This window comes from Bradysia coprophila (genome assembly GCF_014529535.1).
Source record: "Bradysia coprophila strain Holo2 chromosome X unlocalized genomic scaffold, BU_Bcop_v1 contig_38, whole genome shotgun sequence".
Taxonomy (NCBI): Eukaryota; Metazoa; Arthropoda; class Insecta; order Diptera; family Sciaridae; genus Bradysia; species Bradysia coprophila.
The window spans coordinates 1078363-1100168 of NW_023503327.1; the positions used below are offsets into that span (position 1 = coordinate 1078363).

Here is a 21806-nt window from a genome sequence, read left to right on the forward strand (position 1 = left end):
TTGGGCCCTTGGACTAAGGCCGCTACTCGGCCCTAAGTGTTTTTTGCACATAAATCGAGTAAATCTCATCCGATTTTGCTTGTTTTTGTTTCATTTGAGAGGTAATTGAATACCCAATGGAAAGTTGGCAAAAAATTTTGGGTTTCTAAAATAATGTCGTAAATTATTGGTTTTATTTGAAAGGTACTTCGTACGGGCTTTCGTAATTGCGCTATGCGCAATTTTAAAAATGAACAGTTTCAGTAAATTTGACAATGCGCAACTTGATTTGCATTTTGGTAACATACGCATTAGAGGGTTGTGGACGTATTAGGGTTCCGAGCTTATTAGGGCTACGGACGTATAATGGTTGCGGACAAAATTGGATTACGGGTTGTACGGGGCTAAGTCGCAGCAAACGCTCCGACTGTTCTGATGCCTTGTTTTTATTGCGGATTCGTTATCTATGAACATAGACAAATGCTTTGCCCTTACCGTCTGCTTCCAATTCAACATGTTACAAACGGCATATTAATCTTATAAGCCCTCAGTACTTCGTACGGGGCTAAAAATACGGGTCCAATATTTTAGCCTTCCGGACCAGATAGACACCATGCCAGATGAATTTGAGACTATTTCTCAAAAATGAACAGGCCTAATATGACAAAGAAAATAATTGGATCATTTTCGCAATGATCAACATTCGTATGGGGTCAATAATAGTACATTATATCCTTGTTTGGAGATTTTTCCAATCAATCTCCAAACGTTAGGCATTTTACTTGCGAAGCTCTGCGAAAATGAAAACTATCGCAAGTGTCAACGGAAAATTTCATTTTCGCAGGTCGCTGCAAGTGAAAGCTTTTATTTCCTTAGTTTTGCTTAGTTTTACCAATGAAAGTGGGTGGAAATTCTTCTTTAGTCGGACAATGAAAAATTTGTTTCTGTTGGGTCAATTTTGTCACGTTGTTGTTAAGTTTGGTAAAAGCTCTGCTATAGAATTCCGTTTTATTAAAAAAGTTGAAAATTGTTTCAATTTGTTCAAATTACTAATTTTTAAAAATTTAACATGAATTCGTGTTCATCCAAAGTTTCGAAAATGCATTTCATTTATGTAATTATTGACTTGACTATAACATTTAATTCTCATATTCTAATATATTTCTGGTCGACTTTTTGTTTGTTTAAGCTACACTGAAAATAATAGAAAAATTCATAAAATTTTTACTATTGAATTTGTCGATCGCTTGCAGTAATTTTTAATTACGAAATCATTCATGCACTCCGATTCAAACAGAGACCATTCTGATAAAATTGGCTATACGCCGCCTCCGGTGGTATTGTTTTATTATTTTCAATTGTTTATCGGAAAGTACGCGGATACTGTTTGGAATTCGATAATAATTGAATGTTAAATTTTTGTTAACATTTTCGTGCTTTTCGATTCAATTGGACGAATTCGATGATAATTACATCGAAAAGTGCACAATATATCTTTTGTAGTAAATACGGGACGGACGCAAAGTCTCAATCTTCATTTTATTCTGGAGAGTGGATATTAAGTGTCATATACTTTATGGATGGAGACTAGATACTATTCGCCACAATAAATGTTTCGGAACTAGTAGTGGAACTGGGAACCTTTTTGTTTCATTTAACAACCATCGTTCAATTGATTTTACTTTTTTGATTTTTCTTAACCTCTCACACACAATGACTGAGTTGTAGGGCTATTTTTGTTAAGAAAAAGGTGGTCAACAAATGTCTCTTTATATAAAGGGTGCAGAGGTCGTATATGGAAATATCCTGGTAGAAAACACCCCCAAAGCGTCATTTAACAAACGATTTTCCTTTTTTCTTATTTATTTCAGCTTCAATTTTTCTTTCGTAATACATTTTTATCTGTAAAACTTATCACCATTTCGTACATTTCAGTCGTTGCAAGCCAAACTTTCATTCAGTTCGAAGGAAATTGTTGCGTTATCTTGTGCCTGGTGCAAGTCATCATATCATAATAAAGAATCGTGTTTCAATTCAGATCTTATTGGAGAGGAATGTACATTGGGTGAGTGTTTTTAATAAATTTTTATTCAATCACGGAAACAGTCGTCGTTCACATTTTTGTATTATCTTGTCGATTCATATGCTGAAGAGGCGACATCGTTTTATAAATGTATAGGTTTTGACTCTTGGTGATGCTTCGTTTTCTGCCACATGTCGCACACTTTACGGTTTAAAACGAGCCGTCAGAACAGTCGAAGCGTTTGCTGCGACTGAGCCCCGTACAAACCCGTACATCTATTGCGTACGTGACCCTAGTTCGTCCGTCGCCCTACTCTTACCGTAAGCCAACTGCGCCCGTAAACGTCGGTAAAGTAAAATTCTTATGAAATGTGTACGTCTTAAAAATTGCGCATAGCGCAATTACGAAGCCCCGTACGACGTTCCTTTCAAATGTAACAAACGAATTGACCTAAAATTAAGTAAGTATCATTTTCACCGATTTATATTGATTTTACAAAAATCCAAAATGGCGGCCGACGGCCATTTTGTTAGGAGGTGGAAAGTAGTACGGCTGCTTTACATTCGTTAGTACCTTTCAAACAAAAAAAAAATTTGAAATTCGGTCAAAGTTTACTCGAGATATTAACAAAAAACACCACCTTCACTGTACGGCCGAGTAGCCACATATAAGCTCACTCCAAGAGACCTAGCTCACGCTCCGGTGAATCGAATTTCATAAATTTTTTTTTCCCTGATTGGTACGGTCAATACCTATCTAATAAAGCAAAATCCATCTAAATACGTTCAAATTTGGCCAACCTACAAGCAAAAACGGCTTGCCGCCCTGTACCTAGTTCACACCAAGGGGTCTAACTCACGAGTCGGTCATCCAATTTTCATAAACTTTTTTTTGTCAATCGGTATTGTAAATACCTTTCATTTGACGTATCACTTACAAGTGTAGTGCTTAAATGTCTGGAGATATCGTCGAAAAACAGTTAGGCACTTATTGGGCCCCAGCTCCGGAAGGGTCGACCCAAAATCGCCCATCTTCGAACTTAGCTTCACTATTTTGACTATCTTTCAGGGGAAAAAAAAATTTTTGAAATCGGATTTGATTTACTCAAGATATCGACGTGACAGACGGACGGACGGACAAAATTTTTATTGCGGATTCGTTATCTATGAACATAGGCAAACACTTTGCCCTTACCGTCTGCTTCGAATTCCATCAATTACACACGGCATCGTAATCCTATAAGCCCCTTCGTACTTCGTACGGGGCTAAAAATTATTTAAGTTTTATGTGCTATACGACGACAGGCCGATTAAAAGTAAATTGAAGCCAAAAGTGAAAGACTCAATTTTCATTATATATAACGAGTGTGTATATGCCTTTAGCACGATAATCAAATCTTCAGCGAATCACAAAAATTATGGAAACCCAAGTTTGCGGTGAATTTATGCCATATTTCGTTTGATGAAGCGTTCACGATGTCCATAGAAGTAATAGGACGTGGTTAATATGAAAGCATGGTCTTTGTGAAAGTATTGCACCACTGCAAAAAATTCTATTAAAATCGTTAAACATCCACCGTTTACGCTACAACAATGGAAAAAGAGAACAGTTTTCATTGTTATTTCGAAAACGGTGACCAAACCGGAGTGACTGCGAATCGGGCTTAAAGATCTCTGCGCTATTACGCCCTATAGCTCTCTGTTTGGACAACAATGGAAGCATCTCCCACTTTTAATTGTTAAATAGAAAACGGAGTGTTTAACAGCGTAAGTGCTCTTACAGCTTAAAACACGTATCGCAAAAGTTCCGTTTTGTCTTCTCTTTTGCTCAGTAAACTTAAACATGGAGCAACCGTTTAAACCGGTGGCCGTTTTCGATGATGAGGCAATCTGTTCTTTGTCACCTCGATCCGTTGAGGGAGCCGATGTCACCTATGTATGAACAAAACAAATAGATGACGTCGTCGTATAAGGTGCATCAAAACATGAGTACATCTTGGGCATTAAAAGTTGTATACGCATCTTGTGGACGGTTGATTTTGAGGGATTCTTTTGAAAAACAGCCTACCGAAATCGGACGCATTTTCTATTTGAATTTTTTATATGTGCCTAGAAAGGACTTCGACCCTAGAAGCCAAAACCACTTTCAAAAAAATTCTTCGAAGTTTGTGTGGCTGGTCAAAGGTGAGCAAAAACCGAAAAATTGCAATTTTCTTACAAAAATTGCTCCAGTTACACGAGCCGTACAGGGTCGTGTGGGGTGTCATTAGAAAGGTAATCACATGTACTATTGAGTTGAATAGTGTCTTATTGGGTTTAAAATTCATCCACACTGAAATATGTGCAGATAAAGTTTTTAACCGAAGACGTACACTGTTCTTACTGAAATTTCTCGAGGTACACAAAATGTACATGGTCGTGTGGGGTATCATTTGAAAGGTAATTTTATGTGCTTTTGAGCCAAATAGAGACTAATGTGGTTTGGATGCATCTATGATGAAATATGGACACTTAAACATTTCAACTTCTTTTTCATCGCATATGTATCCAAACCACATAAAACTCTATTTAGCCCAAAAGCTCATAAAATTACCTTTCAAATGATACCCCACACGACCATGTACATTTTGTGTACCTCAAGAAATTTCAGTAAGAACAGTGTACGTCTTCGGTTAAAAACTTTATCTGCACATATTTCAGTGTGGATGAATTTTAAACCCAATAAGACCCTATTCGGCTCAATAGTATATGTGATTACCTTTCTAATGACACCCCACACGATCCTGTACGGCTCGTGTAACTGGAGAAATTTTTGTAAGAAAATTGCAACTTTTCGGTTTTTGCTCACCTTTGACCAGCCACACAAACTTCGAAGAATTTTTTTGAAAGTGGTTTTGGCCACTAGGGTCGAAGTCCTTTCTAGGCACATATAAAAAATTCCAATAGAAAATGCGTCCGATTTCGGTCTTCTGTTTTTCAAAAGAATCCCTCTTTAGGCACTTTCGATTGTCGCCCTTACTTCGTTCGGGCTTCAAATCGCGAAATTACCGAAAATATACCGTCGACAACAGACACGTAAATAACTATTTTCTCCTTTCAGTACTTGTATTCTTTAGATTTTTTTGCACTTCTACGAGATACAGAGAGTTTACTCAACTGAACCGGAAATGCTTAGAAATTATGAACATTCCACTCATATTTTATTTATTGTTGCCTATTGAGAAGGTCTACTCATTTTCCACGTAAAGTTTTTGTTTTTCTTTTTTGTTTCTTTCAAATACAAATTCAATGCAAATCGACTGAATGGAACTTTTAAATAAATATAGCAACTTGAATAAAACTTGCATAGCCCGAAGGAGTTTTCCATTTTTAAAAATTGGTTTAGTGCTATAAATAAAGTGGTTCGGTTGTACTATAGATATATTCTAACCTTGTTGGTTCAATTCTATTCTTGCTGGTATAATATATTGCATATAAATACATAGGTGTAAGTATCGTGGGTGTATAAAATTTAAGTGAAAGATGTTTTCCATTTTATGTGCACAAGTTCGTATTAAAATCATTTAATTGATTAAAGTATCCCTTTATTTTACGTTAAAAGCAGACTGTCTGCAGAGTGCAGACCATATATTATTAGTTGAGTTTCTTACGTTTTCCCTGCTCTTATCGGAACAAGTAACATTTACGAAAGAATTCTGAAACTGAAATGAAAAGAACTTCGATACACATCAGATTGAGTTCATTTCGCCCCTTTCATCTAGTCAATAGATTGAAAGAAAATCTTGAATTTGTCGAAATGAGCAATCTCTCTCCTCAAAATGCGACGCGAATGCTTCCATGCGTGATTACCAAAGTGGCGATCTTTTCGCTAAAACGGGGCATTTGAAAAAGTTCACATTCTAGTGCGTGATTCCATTATTAGAAACATAGCTAACGCCAACCCGTACGAAACACCTACTCGTATCAAAAGCCTTTAATGTGAAACTCTTCATTTCTCTTACTTCATTTTCTGAAAAACTATTCTCCCTTTAAAATCACTTACATTATCCACTCTTTGCCTTGTTATCATATACAACTAAATTGCCGGAGGCAATATAGACAGCCCCGTACGAAGACAAATTTCATAAATTCCTATTTAAACAGCTATATACCGCTATATTTACCTATATTTTCCTATAAATAAACATTTCACAGAAGAATATGCTATTATATAGCTCTATATGCCTGTATATAGCTCAATATAGCTGTATATAGGTATATATAGATGTCCGTATATGGAATCCCTGAAACCCCACACACATAACAAATTATTTCCATGTTTACAGAAACTCTCTAAGTATCATTTTTCCCAAGATATTTCTATTTTACTAAAATCCAATATGGCCGCCGGCAGCCATTTTGTTAGGAGACGCTTTACATTCGTTAATACCTTTCAAACAAAAAAAAATTCATGAAATTCGGTCAAAATTTACTCGAGATATTGACAAAATACACCACGTTCACTGTACTTCCGAGTAGCCAGATAAGAGCTCACTCCAAGAGACCTAGCTCACGCTCCGGAGAACATAATTTCATAAACTTTTTTTTCCCTGATTGGTACGGTGAATACCTATCTAATAAAGCTAAAACAGACGAAATATGTTCAAATGTGGCCGACCTACAAGCAAAAACTGCTTGCCGCCCTGTGCCTGTTCCACACCAAGGGGTCTAACTCACGAGTCGGTCATCCGATTTCCATAAACTTTTTTTTTGTCGATCGGTATTGTAAATACCTTTTATTTGACGTATCACTTACAAGTTTAACGTTTAAATGTCCGGAGATATCTTCGAAAAACCGTAAAGCACTTATTGGGCCACAGCTCGGGAGGGGTCGATCCAAAATCACTCATTTTCGAACTTAGCCTGTCTTTTGACATTACCAAACGGAAAAAAAAAGAATTTTCAAAATCGGATGCGTTTTACTCAAGTTATCGTGCAGACGGACAGACGGACAGACGGACAGACGGACATTTTTTTTTCGCGGATTTGGCATCTCTAGACAACCACAATAGGTTTCCCCTTACTCAGGGAGTCCAATTCGACGTGTTACAAACGTATGCGTAAACCTATAAGACCCCAGTACTTCGTACGGGTCTAAACACCACCGTAATCATTGTTAAATCGCTTGAACTAAACGGATCCCTTCGATTTTCCCATTCTTCACTAGTCGGTGATACTGAAATTGTTGTCGCAAAAGTACTGTGAAGTTCAACGATCTGTTCTAATATCAGGGATTCTGGAATATCTACCTCGTCTTCTCGATCAAAACGTTGTATTATGACCTTTTTCGGTATCCCATTTTACACAAATTGTAAAGTAATGTTAAAGTTCTAAAGAGGATAAATCGACACATGAACCCGTACTACTATTAAATGTTGTATATACAGCCACTATATATATCAATTTCTCGAAAGTTTGTTATTATTTTGCGACAGCAATACTACTTAACAAGTTCAAACTGTTACACCAATTTTCCCATTCAATCACGTACTCTATACGAAGTTTGTACAACTAGAATTTCGTCCCGACACCGATGACTCGTAATGCGATTTATGTGGAACGTTTCCAACTTATTTATTGCATTTATTTCCTTTTTGTCCTTTATTGCATTAAAATGGATTTTAAAATGAATTTCGTCCAATTTTCTCAGGATCTCATTCAAACATTATTGTGCCGCCATCATGGATAGTTAAGCTACCACGTAAAGGTAATTTTAAGTCTTCGTTACGAAAATCTCCGAAAAAGAAGGCAGCTGGTAAACGAAAATCGAAGGAGAAGGAATCAAAAACATTTGTCATCAAACCGATTCCAACGGCAAATGTGACCCCAGTTTTGGTGTTCATCAATCCAAAAAGTGGCGGCAATCAGGTCAGTACAAAAACTTAACAATGAGGAGGAAACGAAAGTTTTGTTAAAGAAAGAAGTTCAATTGAAAATGAAATGAGAGGGATAACAAAGTCAAAACTGGGAAAAGGTGTCGGGAAATTGAATTACCGTAATATCCGCATCGATAAGGAACGATTGAAACAGAGAAATCGAAATAACCCGTCCAACGTAAATTAATGTTTCGAGTGTTTGAACACAAACAGTGGAATCGCCAGTCATTTAATCAGTGTACTCTGACTGCCCATTCAGAGATTACCTGCACTAAGAAGTTTTGTGAAAGTACTCAACTCTCCTAATGTTTCCCCGTAAGTTACAATACTTCAAATATTAGAACTCATCAAATGCTTTCAACTCTCCGAAACTTACAACGTCGCTGAAGTTGCAACTACTCGAATGCTTCAACCGAAAGCTCTATAGAAATCTCAGATGATGATTCCATATTTGATCTTTTCGACTTTCAAAACTTTCTATTACACAACGTATACTACAGCCAGTAAATCATTTTGTTGTGCACATCTTGCATCAGCTGGTGAACAATGTAACGTTCGTTTACTTTGTGTTTGTGCTTGATGTTCTCTTTTTATGAGTGTGTAGGTCGCATGACAAGGAAATGCAGATTCTACTAAAGACGATACCAGCTGGATGAAAACCAGCTGTTGCTAGATGTGCATAGCCACATTATTTTCTTCCTGTCCTTTTCATTTCCAAATTGTTTCAGGGAGCAAAATTGTTGCAAAAATTTCAATGGCTGTTGAATCCGAGACAAGTGTTTGATTTGACTCAAGGCGGACCAAAATTGGGGTAATTGTTGACACAAACAACAAGATTTAAAATTGCAAGACTATAATTCAATCTTTCCTACAATTAAACAGTCTGGAGATGTTTCGCAAAGTTCCTCAGTTGAGAGTGTTGGCCTGTGGCGGTGACGGTACAGTAGGCTGGGTACTATCCATTCTAGATGTAATTGGAATATCACCAGCGCCGGCAGTAGGCGTTCTTCCATTAGGAACCGGAAATGATTTGGCTAGAGCGCTTGGATGGGGCGGGGTAATTTTCCGATTATTATTTGATTTTTTTGTGGTTGCTACTGCAACTAAAACGCAAATATTATCCTTTGTTTCGTTAGGGATATACCGACGAACCGATTGGGAAAATACTGTCGAACATAGCCGATTCAGATACGATACTATTAGATAGATGGAGTTTAGATGTGACACCAAATCCAAATGCCGAGCAACAGCACGATGAGGGGAAAGATAAGCTGCCTTTGAACGTAGTTAATAATTATTTTTCATTTGGCGTAGATGCCCACATTGCCTTAGAATTTCATGAAGCACGAGGTAAGTCGTGGAACAATTTGTCGATTGTGTACGACATGAGAGACTGAGAATTTTGTTGTGTGTTGCAGAGGCGCATCCAGAGAAGTTCAACTCTCGATTGCGCAATAAAATGTTTTATGGTCAAGCTGGTGGAAAGGATTTGTTGCGACGTAAATGGAAAAATCTGGCCGATATGGTCACACTAGAATGCGATGGCAAAGATTTAACCCATAAACTCAAGGAGCATAAGGTGCATGCCATTGTGTTCCTAAATATTCAAAGTTATGGCGGCGGTACGCATCCATGGAATAACTCCGGCGGTCAATATAAACCAGCCACGGATGATGGATTAATCGAAGTGGTTGGCTTGACCACTTACCAGTTACCATTGCTACAGGCTGGCGGCCATGGTACTTGTATAGCGCAATGCAAGTCAGCAAAAATAATTACTTCAAAGACAATCCCGATGCAAGTGGATGGTGAAGCGGCCAAGCTGAAACCGTCCATCATCGAGCTCAATTTACTTAATAAGGCTGTGATGCTAGCAAAGAAGAAACCAGGACGTACGAATGTTCAGTAAGAATCGGTTTCAATGGATGCGCTTGGCGCGGTGGAACGGCACTTGGTGTAAAGTAAAAACTTTTTTTTTTTGGTTTCTTTGTCTCTTTAGGTTATCTGGATTTGAGCCGCTTTTTGTTAGCATACATAAAATTTCAATGACTGATTACGAACAATATCACTACGATAAGGATCGCCTCAGTCAATCAGCAATTAATCTTGGAAATATCGAAGTAAATCCCATATCCGATTTGGAGCAAATAAGAAATGTAATTAACAAATTCTGTGATGAAATACCCGAATCTCCGAAGCTGTCGGCCGACTGGTGTTTTGTAGACTGTAATTCACGATTCGAAATCAACTCCGAAAGACACAAATTTCTCTGACCAAAAAAAAAACCCATTCTTCCATTTCAGCCTGTACTGCTGAACGCTTCTTTCGAGTGGATCGAGCTCAAGAGCATTTGCATTACGTGACGGACATTGCCAATGAAATTATCTTCATCCTAGACTCCGATTCTCCGACAATGCCACAAACGCCCGACGACGATGGATTAGCGTCGCCTAGTTCATTGCTTCGGAAACACACGAACTACAGCTCGGAATCGAGTGAAAATCTGGACAAAGAATCTCGTGAGGGAACGCCGTCGACACCGAATAAACAATTTTTCAACCGGTCGCTGTCCGGTCCGGGTTCGGGTGCCACATCCGATTCGTTGTCACCGTGCGCGGATTGTACATCCAGAAAATGTAAATTTAATTTTTTGTTTTTACTTTTTGAGCTTTTCGGTTTTGTTCTCTCGTTTGCATGGGATTGTTTTCCTCTTTTTTATCGTTATTCAGGCTCGCAGGCATCGCAAAGTTCGCAGGGATCGCAGAACAACGATTCCTTGACCGTTAGTAGAGATGATCTGTTAGGCGGTGAACGACAAATGGAACCAGTGGTCAATTTTAAACGGTAAGTACACGGAAAATTTCTTAGGTTTTGTTTCTTCTTCTCCTTCTTTTTGAGATATACATGCACGGGTGACACCTGCACGAAATGACAAAATTACTTTTTCTTTGTTCACAAACTTTTCTTTAAAAAAAAATCGGATGGTGTGAAGAAAGATCAGAGCTACTAATTCAACACGGAATTTCGAATCTCTCGAAATCGATAAAAAAAATGAGTTGAATGTCTGTCTGTAAGCGCAGCAGGGAATTGTAGATGACGTACTTGTTTAAACGTTTTTTATGAGTGGGAGATTTGTAATGAATCTATCCGAAGGTATGGTGTTGCCTCACGTAGCTGCGAAAATGATGAAGAATATCGTCGGTTCATTTTGCGAGAATTCCTTGGTGATAATCAACTTTGTCATGGGACAGACAATAGACCACACTGGGTGCTACGGAAGTAATTCATTAATTCGGAAACGACCGCATTTTCCAGCGGACATTTTTATGTGTGCTTAGATAGGTATTGGTCTCTAGAAGCCAAAAACATTTTTTAAAAAAAAGTTTTTCGATGCTTGAATGCCTAGTGAGAGGTGGTCAAAAACATCGGGCGCATCCAGCTACACGAAACGCACAAAGTCGTCAAGGGTGTTATTCTAAAGGTGATTGCATCTACTTTCGGGGCAAATAGGGTCTTGCTGGGTTTAAAATTCATCCACACTGTGTTATGAGCGGTTGAAAGTAGGGGTAAAAAAGCGACTATTTCGTCGAACTTCTAATGGTTGCCGTGTAGTGATCGATCTGCAGAAAAACCATAAAACTGTCCCTTATTGCTTGCTGCGGGTCTCAGCTTTCTAATTACACCAAACATGGATGTGTAGTGACACGAAGAAGTCACCTTTGAAGTGTAAATTTGAGGCTCACAAGCTCTGCTCGAAGATCTACGAACATCGAAAAGATTTGATCAAAAATATTTTTTCTCGACCATTTACAGTTGCTGTCTCACTATTTCGATCACGACAAACATTAACCAATACAAACAACAAAATACTGTTCAACAGTTCAATAGTCGCATTTTTACCCCTTTCAACTGTAGTGTGGATGAATTTTTACACCCAACCAGACCCTATTTCTCCCATGCAATTACCTTTCAAATAACACCCTCCTCCCAACTTTTATGTCATCAATTTTCGACCACTAGGCACACAAGCATCGATGAATTTTCCCTCCCACATGATACTCGTAAACTCACTCGTCCGTTTTTGAGCAACTTGCTTCTGTTTTTCGACAAGTGTAGTTGTACATATACCTCGCCTTTGGCTCGAACAAACAAACGCTACACAAAGACAGTTGCTCAAAAAACACACTTGTGAGTCCGATTTTATCATAAAAGTCGTGCGATAACATGTACTGAATTACTTTCGCAGCATCCAATGTAATCCACTATTACCAGGTCGTTTAAAGTACCGAGCAATGCAGTCACAAATTTGTGTATGGATTTGGGAAGGTGCTCTAAGCACATACTAACATTTCCAACATTTTCTTTCTTCTTCAAATGTCTGACTGTTTTAGAAGTTTCTTTTTTAATTCAAAAATTGTCCGACTTCCTACGACATTCTTTTCAACGGTAAACATCGCTTTGTGCGCTTTGAATTTTCTACGAAATATTTTCACCCAACACTGGAACTGCGTTTTCAATGAACATTTCGACTTATACCGAAAAACAATGAAAATTTCTGTGACTGGTGTTCCTACGCAATTTCTTTGTTTTGCTTGGGAATTAAATTGCGACCGAAGGTCATTTGTACGAGCTATAAGCTAAGATCCTTCTCAAACATTTCTTCAGTTTAATTAGTTTTTAAAATAAATTTCTTAGAATCTTTTACTTTCAATGTATCGATATAAACAACAACAACAACATTCAAGAACATAATCAGCCAAATCAATGCAAAATCCTGAGTGAGAATAAATTGAAATAAAGTGGGTCGAACATACTATGCAAAACAAGGACATGCATATCCTCTGGGAATCGGAATTTTCAATTGGAATCAACTAACTTGCCAGTGGTGGCCGCCGACTTTGATTGTCCAGATAGGATCTATTCGAGCACCACTGTCTAACTATTTCAATTTGATCGAAAACTCCAACAATTTTTGCCACTATTTCTATTGGCACCGCCTCTGTAACTTTATTATTGCATCAGAAAGTAATACGAAACTCAAACATTTCATTCAATCTAGATGTACATGCCACTTTCTCTAAAAGACAAAAATAAACGGAATTTTATCAAAACTATTTGCATGAGTAACCGATATCGAATTCCTTTCCTTACATTTTGCCGTCATGTATATCTAATTCTCTCTCCTATCTATAGTTCGATTGATTCCGGTGGATTTTGTAAGAGCACAATATCGAGTTTCTTGTTTTGTTGATTGATTTACTGGCAAGTTGAGTTTCTTGGAATTAATCTTTTTTTAAATAAATAAATGGAACACTAAGCCCAGCATTATGTTATACAAAACAAAGATTTGGACTATGTCTATAAATGATTATGCTTCAACTGTGTTTGTTCGCTAAATTCTAAACTAAACAAGTAGGATGATCAATTTTTTAGCCCCGTACGAAGTACAAAGGGGCTTATAGGATTACGATGCCGTGTGTAATTGATGGAATTCGAAGCAGACGGTAAGGGCAAAGTGTTTGCCTATGTTCATAGATGACGAATCTGCAATAAAAATTTTGTCTGTCCGTCTGTCCGTCTGTCCGTCTGTCACGTCGATATCTTGAAAAATCAAATCCGATTTCAAAATTTTTTTTTCCCTGAAAGATAGTCGAAATAGTGAGGCTAAGTTCGAAGATGGGCATATTCGGGTCGGCCCTTCGTGAGTTAGGGCCACCTAAGTGATTTAAGGTCTTTTGGTGATATTTATGGCAAAATAAACGATGGAAGTGTAAATGACACGGCAAATGATAGGTATTGTCAATACCAATCCAGGAAAAAAAAGTTTTTTAAAATCGGGTGAGTGGACCGTGAGTTAGGGCCTTAGAAGTGAAATGCTACTAGGGCCCTGTGTGTATTTTACATAGAACTCGAGTAAATTTCATTCGTTTTTCGTAATTTTTGTTTGATTTGGAAGGTAATCGAATGCCGAATAGAATGTTGTTGAAAAAAAATTAAATTTGGGTCCTTGGCCTAAGGCCGCTACAAGGGCCCTATGTGTATTTCACATATAACTCGAGTACATTTCATCCGTTTTTCGTAATTTTTGTTTCATTTGGAAGGTAATCAAAGGCCGAATAGAATGTTGTTGAAAAAAAATTAAATCTGGGTCCTTGGACTAAGGCCACTACTAGGGCCTTATGTGTATTTTACATATAACTCGAGCAAATTTTATCCGTTTTTCGTAATTTTTGTTTCATTTGGGAGGTAATCAAAGGCCGAATAGAATGTAGTTGGAAAAAAAAAATAAATTTGGGTCCTCGGACTGAGGCCGATACTAGGGCCCTATGTGTATTTTACATATAACACGAGGAAATTTCATTCGTTTTTCGTAATTTTTGTTTCATTTGGAAGATAATCAAAGGCCGAATAGAATGTTGTTGAAAAAAAATTAAATTTGGGTCCTTGGACTAAGGCCACTACTAGGGCCCTATGTGTATTTTACATATAACTCGAGCAAATTTTATCCGTTTTTTCGTAATTTTTGTTTCATTTGGGAGGTAATCAAAGGCCGAATAGAATGTAGTTGAAAAAAAAAAATAAATTTGGGTCCTCGGACTGAGGCCGATACTAGGGCCCTATGTGTATTTTACATATAACACGAGGAAATTTCATTCGTTTTTCGTAATTTTTGTTTCATTTGGAAGATAATCAAAGGCCGAATAGAATGTTGTTGAAAAAAAATTAAATTTGGGTCCTTGGCCTAAGGCCGCTACAAGGGCCCTATGTGTATTTCACATATAACTCGAGTACATTTCATCCGTTTTTCGTAATTTTTGTTTCATTTGGAAGGTAATCAAAGGCCGAATAGAATGTTGTTGAAAAAAAATTAAATCTGGGTCCTTGGACTAAGGCCACTACTAGGGCCTTATGTGTATTTTACATATAACTCGAGCAAATTTTATCCGTTTTTCGTAATTTTTGTTTCATTTGGGAGGTAATCAAAGGCCGAATAGAATGTAGTTGGAAAAAAAAAATAAATTTGGGTCCTCGGACTGAGGCCGATACTAGGGCCCTATGTGTATTTTACATATAACACGAGGAAATTTCATTCGTTTTTCGTAATTTTTGTTTCATTTGGAAGATAATCAAAGGCCGAATAGAATGTTGTTGAAAAAAAATTAAATTTGGGTCCTTGGACTAAGGCCACTACTAGGGCCCTATGTGTATTTTACATATAACTCGAGCAAATTTTATCCGTTTTTCGTAATTTTTGTTTCATTTGGGAGGTAATCAAAGGCCGAATAGAATGTAGTTGAAAAAAAAAATAAATTTGGGTCCTCGGACTGAGGCCGATACTAGGGCCCTATGTGTATTTTACATATAACACGAGGAAATTTCATTCGTTTTTCGTAATTTTTGTTTCATTTGGAAGATAATCAAAGGCCGAATAGAATGTTGTTGAAAAAAAATTAAATCTGGGTCCTTGGACTAAGGCCACTACTAGGGCCTTATGTGTATTTTACATATAACTCGAGCAAATTTTATCCGTTTTTCGTAATTTTTGTTTCATTTGGGAGGTAATCAAAGGCCGAATAGAATGTAGTTGAAAAAAAAATTAAATTTGGGTCCTCGGACTGAGGCCGATACTAGGCCCTTCAAAAAAATAAAATTTTAGGGCGATTTGAAATTTTTGTTTCTTTTGAAAGGAACGTCGTACGGGGCTTCGTAATTGCGCTATGCGCAATTTGTAAGATGTACATATTACATAATAATTTTACTTTAACTACATTAACCGGCGCAATAGGCTTACGGTCAAAGTAGGGTGACAGACGCACTAGGGTCACGTACGCAATAGATATACGGGTTTGTACGAGGCTCAGTCGCAGCAAACGCTCCGACTGTTCTGATGGCTCGTTTTAGAAGAAGAAGAAGTGGAAGAAGCATAAGGAACTAATGGAAATGGTTCATCAAAATATCGACAAATCTCATAAATTTATTTCAATGGGAACCTTCTGGGATCATGACCGCTGGTGAGGGTTTTATTTTAGATTAGAAAACTGTTATTGATCTACAAGTATTACAATTAGATTTAACAACACAAGCAGAAGTTCAGTGTTGAATGCTATCTCGACAGTGTCGAATCAAATTTTAGACTTAGTTAGTTAGTGTCGTTTATTGGCTCATTATTTGAAAATACAACATACAATTTCAATGAATTCCATAGTTTGAAAATTAATGAATACAATTAGAACTCTCGGTTGGTTCTCTTTTGTGTGCCATTTAGTACGTTGTGTCTTAATCGATTTGTCTTTGAGTTTTGACCGTTGGATTTGTCCTTGATCCATGAATTCGTGGCCAAGGTTTCTTCTTCTGCAGTTGATAAGGGCTGGACAGGAGGTCAGGAGATGTATTGGTGTGTCATCCTCTTCATCGCAGATCCTACATGTTTTAGTCTGTGATAGTCCTAGCCTGTACAATGTGCTTATTTAGGTCACAATGTCCAGTGATGCTGCCTATTAAAATGAATTGTGTGTTATGGTGATTTTGGCCATTTATCATGGTTTTGGTGTGCCTGCAATACTCGAGATTTCTCCATTGTTGAGCATGTTTTTCCTTAAAGAAATTTCTGATAATGCTTCTTTGTGTATTGTAAGTTAGACCGATTGTTGGACCGGGTCCTGTGTAGGAATTATTGCTTCCTAATCTAGCTAGAAGATCAGCTTTTTCATTGCCTTCAATGTTGCAATGTCCTGGTACCCAGATTAGATTAACTATGTTGTTGGTCGCTAATTTTACAACTGAGTTGCGGCATTCAATAGCTACTTTCGACGTGTAGCAGTGCCCGTTCATTATATTTAGAGTCGCTTGACTGTCAGAACATATATTTATGCTTTGGTTCATGCTAGCATTTTCATGTAGCGTGCAGCACGTTGTATTCATCGCGCAGATTTCTGCTTGAGTGATGGTAGTATATGTATCCATTGTCGTGGATATATTCATGCTAGGGTTTTCGGCATATACACCTGTACCAGATCCGTCATTTGTCTTGGAACCATCCGTGTATACGGTTATATCGTTTATATCAAATGGTGGCCCGTTTTGCCAGTAAAGTCTAGACGGAAATGAGACGTTAAATTTTAGACTTAAATGGACAATCAAAAATATTTTATTGCGAAAGTTGACCATTACATTGCAGTTTACTTCCTGCCGAATGGTGAAGAATATCTTCGGTTAATTTTATGATGATTTTACGTGAAGGCCTTTGTGATAATCGACTTTGTCAATAAGCCCGGATACATTGGATGCTCCAGAAGTAATTCATTCATTGGGAAACAACCTCGTAGACTCACTCGTGCGTTTTTTGAGCAACAATCTTTGGTAACTGTTTATCGACAAATGTAAATGTATACCTCGGCTTCGGCTCGGATGTCGGATATACGAACTCTACACTTACAGACAGTAACCGAAGCGTGTTGCTTCAAAAACCCAATTGTGAGTTTGCGGTAATCACATAATTGTTACCTCATTCAATTGAATTACTTTCGCAGCATCGAATGTAATCCAATAATATGAAAATCTGGATGTTTTCTCTCTGCTGACTTACAGCGGACAACTCTGATTTTTCTAAACATTCGCTCAATTAAAAATTTCGTCATTTTGTACCTTTTGTACCTTTTACATTCTTTCTTTTCCATAAATAAAAAAAAAACCTATATTTTCCCACCAACACGACCACTACACACCCAACTATTACTAATTTCCCAGACAACAAAATCGTTTATCTACTAATTTTGATTCTTTCTATTTTCCTATTTTAAATCTTGAAATATGCATGCAGCTTCCACGAACGACTATTTGGTCTCACTAACGAAGACGCTTTCGGACACAGGTAACAAAAAGAATAACTGATCATTCCGGGAGCCCGGGATCCTTCACAGTGATTTCCAAACTCGATTAGTAGCTCAAATTTCGGAATGAAATTGATACACCACGAGCACTTAGTTCTTTGTGCCACAAGGCCATGTAGTAAATCCGTTTCATTTCTATATTTTCAGTAATCTGTTGGAGAAAACTACGGATGGAATCATAAAGGCAGCTAAAGTGGGAGATCTGTTGGCGGTAAGCGATTTGCTACGACCATCGACATGTTTTCTCGAAAAAATAAAAATGAAAATAAATTTCCAGCTCAAAGATCTGCACTCGCAAGGATATTCACTTCTATCTATTGACGCTACTGGTCAAACAGCCCTACATTATGGAAGTAAATACGGCCATCGTGATATCGTCAAATATCTCATAGCATACGCACCAAACTCCATAGTAAACATGGTCGACAATGCCAAGTAAGTAATTTCTATCAGTAAAATAGAGAAAAACACACAGGGGCGCATCACCGACACTCACATATGATTTAATTCACCAGAGGTCAGACAGCATTACACAAAGCAGCTGGCAGTAAGCAGCGAGGTATTTGTTATATGTTAGTAGCAGCCGGTGCCAGTTTGACAATGAAGGATTCCGAAGGACTGACACCAATGATGCAAGCATTTGCAGCTGATGATCACGATTTGGCTGCTTATTTGGAAAGTAAGGCAAAAAAGACAAAATCTTACCTAGAATTAGTTGCAGTTATTTGATTTGATTGACTTTCATTTGTCGTTTCCGTTCGATTTCTGTTTCGTTTTTGGATGTTTTTTGGGTGCATAATTAGGGTGGATCGAATTTCTTGAGATTTTATTTTGTTTCATTGCGCAACGTTTTTGGCGGTTCTTTAAAAATGGAAATTTGGAGTTTTTTCAATAAAAAAAAAAGTTCAGTACTTCGCCACGACGTGTGTGTTGTCAGTCCGTATTTTTTTCCCACAAGTTTTCTATCTTCAGATTTTGCTCATTTGGGACAATTAGCAAATTAATTTCGAAATTGGATTTTGTTTCCATGAGTAACGAACTCGGCTTCGGCTCGGGCACAAAAGGATGCTCAAGCATAAAAATAAGAGAAAGACAATTAAAGTCGGAACACTTTTCCACAATGAATACAAAGACACGAAAATTTCTTTCGACACATCACCCCGTCAATCATTTTAATTGCATAGTTGAGGAATTTCACAACACATTTTTGAGTCATATCACAAAGCGTAAAATGAAATATTTTCTGCATCATTTGGCAAATAGATTTTCCACGCTATGTATCCGATTATGATGTTGAAATGTGCAACACAACACCACAAAAATAGCTGCATTGAAATAGCAAGCGCAATTAGGCATTCTGACACTGAACTCTAAAATTTGCGAAAATTCCATGTTTCGAAACAATTACCGTTCATGATTGGACCTATTTTGGGTACAGCAGCCATTCATGTTACAAATTTCTTATTTCTCTAATTTTGTTTAATAAACTCCTTATGGAGAAATGAGAGATGTTGGAGAAATGAGAGAAATTAGAAATTTATAATTTTTAGCATGGCTGTAAATTTGGTCAAGTTTACCAAAAGTTACCAAAAATGAGTTTGGTAAATTTCGGCAGATTAAGAGTGATATCGCCAAATCTTCAGGTGATTTTTTTAACTTTGGGAACAAGCGGTCTCCGATTTTAATGAGTGATAGCTCGTTGGATTCGTCTTTCAATTCTAGGAAACATGTATGTTTCACTTTTTCTAAAAAAAATTGTTTTCTGTGAAAACAGTTTTTCGACAATAACTCAAGAAAAAATGATTTTAAATTGTTGCAATGTTGTACGAATGTCGGTCTTGGAAAGACCTACAGGTAGAGTATACGCACCGCTTGGTGCGAGTAGATCCACGAGAGTTACGACTAAAAATGTATTGAATGTTCGGAGAGTCCGCCTTCTCTGCAGCTTCGATGTTCCACGAAACTGAGTATGGGGTGTAGTAGCTGGCACCCACTATCGTTCTACATATGAATGAATCCAGTACTTTTGTGTTGCAAGACCACAGAAGTGTTGGAAAAAAAGTTGGTGCCAAAATGCAGATTTTTTCCTTCTTTCCGGGGGCTCTACAGCTGGAACAGCTGGAAAAACTGTTTTCGGTACCCTCTGACATGTCTTCACTTTTGAACGCTTTTCACAGAAAACAATTTTTTTTAGAAAAAGTGAAAGATACGTGTTTCCTAGAATTAAAAGACGAATCCAACGAGCTAACACTCATTAAAATCGGAGACCGCTTGTTCCCCAATCACCTGAAGATTTGGCGATATCACTCTTAAAGTAAAATTTTGCAGATTTCGGTAAATTGTTGCACATTTTTCAAAATAAATTTACCAAAAATGTGTCGTATCCTTCATTCCAATTATAATGAGAACACGGTGTCTTGCACTTGGCAAAAATATATTTTATTATTCAAACGTTATTAACTAATTCACAACGACTTCAACGCGAAATCACTTATTCGAGCCAGACACTTTACCAACTTGCAACTCTATTTCCACGACTATTTATCTAGAACTTTCGAGCCGTTCAGCGGGAAACTCTTTTCCGATTTTATACCTTTTTACTTCGACGATCAACCTAGAACTATATCAAGACCGAACCTTTTCGCTCGACAGACAATACACTTCTAATTTTCCACAATTCTTGCAATCGACCATTCGGTACGATCGACATTCCACATTTTGCACACTTTTGTGTGATCAGCATTTTGATGTGAGTGCATTTGCACTTCACATCCGTCCAACCTCGATTCCGATTTCGTGGACGTTTCATACTTTTCCCACGACATACGATTCCGAATGTTTCAGTGTCGCGGAATGTCGCTGATCTAGCAACTTGCGGAACGTATTTTCAGCCATTCGGCATGAGGGGTACCACAATACTCCCTCCTCAGAAAAAGAAAAATGAGATCATCGTTCAAGTCGGAAAAAAGCTTTCTCTCGCAAACCCTCTCTTCAAACTTTTTAACCTTTGTCACACCGTTCTGAGCCATTTGCTCATACGACCAAGCCTTTGGAAAAGTGATTTCGCGTTTTCACATTAATTCTTAACCTAAACAATCAAAAAGAAACTTGAAATGACCAAACAGGCCCTAACTACGACCCCAAATGAAACCCCAAATATAATTGTAACAGTCTAAGTGACTATAAAAATCAAAAACATTTTAAATGACTATAAAAATCAGAAATTTTCACCCCCCAACCCTACTCTAAAATTTTCAACTATCGAAAGATTCTCAGATATTTTACTCATTCATTCATTTACTTCATTCATTTCAATGTTGTCCTTGGATCGTGCCAATTCGTGCATCCGCTGTATTCCCTCCGTGGCACTCCGGAATATTGTGCTTCGGCATCGTATGTACCACACGATACCCGCCCCCATAATGAAAAGAACTGAGACAAAGGCCATCAACGACCAAATGGACCAACCATAATGTTCAATCTTGCAAAGTTGCCAGGCCCAATTCAACCAACCAATTGTAACGGAACCGAAATTCGTGACTCATATTGGTGTCTATGTGGTTGTCGATGTTAGTGACTACCCACGTCCATGACTGTCGATGATGTTGACTGTCTTTGGTTATCACTGTCGATGTTGGTGACTGTGTACGTTAATGATGTTGCCATGTTGTTCAAAGATTGTCGATGGTTCTAAAATGAAGTCAAAAATATTTAAAGCAAGAGTTCTTAAAATTTTCATAGTGACACTACGACAGCGTGTGTCCGTGTTTCTGTAACTACTAAATATATCATTTATATTATCATTTCCTAATTGTAATTGATCTGATACCCCAATGCATTTTCCCCAAGCGTAAAGGTAAAGTAACTATCTCTAAAATCACCTCATCAACATTGAGATTTCAAGCATTCGTATTTTTATCATTTTTGGCCACATTCATTCATAACATGCTATAGGTCTCACCTTTCATCCAAAAACCTTCATCAACCTTACTCATCGTTC

The 21806-nt window shown here is 37.5% G+C and overlaps 1 protein-coding gene and 1 long non-coding RNA gene across 5 annotated transcripts in view; one reads left to right on the forward strand and one right to left on the reverse strand.

Annotated features, from left to right (window-relative positions):
* LOC119069630 (eye-specific diacylglycerol kinase) overlaps positions 1–21806 on the forward strand; it is a 194842-nt gene that overhangs the window by 167129 nt on the left and 5907 nt on the right. For 3 of the 4 annotated variants that reach the window (XM_037173729.1, XM_037173730.1, XM_037173731.1), the window contains exons 7-19: positions 1915–2044; positions 7691–7908; positions 8645–8727; positions 8799–8973; positions 9053–9266; positions 9335–9821; positions 9916–10142; positions 10220–10552; positions 10646–10760; positions 17737–17787; positions 17954–18017; positions 18084–18241; positions 18322–18485. In XM_037173729.1, coding sequence (XP_037029624.1) covers positions 1915–2044; positions 7691–7908; positions 8645–8727; positions 8799–8973; positions 9053–9266; positions 9335–9821; positions 9916–10142; positions 10220–10552; positions 10646–10760; positions 17737–17787; positions 17954–18017; positions 18084–18241; positions 18322–18485 — 2419 coding nt within the window. The remainder of the gene's footprint in view (positions 1–1914; positions 2045–7690; positions 7909–8644; positions 8728–8798; positions 8974–9052; positions 9267–9334; positions 9822–9915; positions 10143–10219; positions 10553–10645; positions 10761–17736; positions 17788–17953; positions 18018–18083; positions 18242–18321; positions 18486–21806) is intronic. The other variant, XM_037173732.1, reaches the window with a different exon arrangement.
* LOC119069650 lies at positions 1404–12007 on the reverse strand. The gene is made up of 3 exons (XR_005086365.1): positions 11976–12007; positions 5928–5931; positions 1404–1415 (listed from the first exon to the last, which is right to left on the reverse strand). It is a non-coding gene; the product is annotated as an uncharacterized LOC119069650 (long non-coding RNA).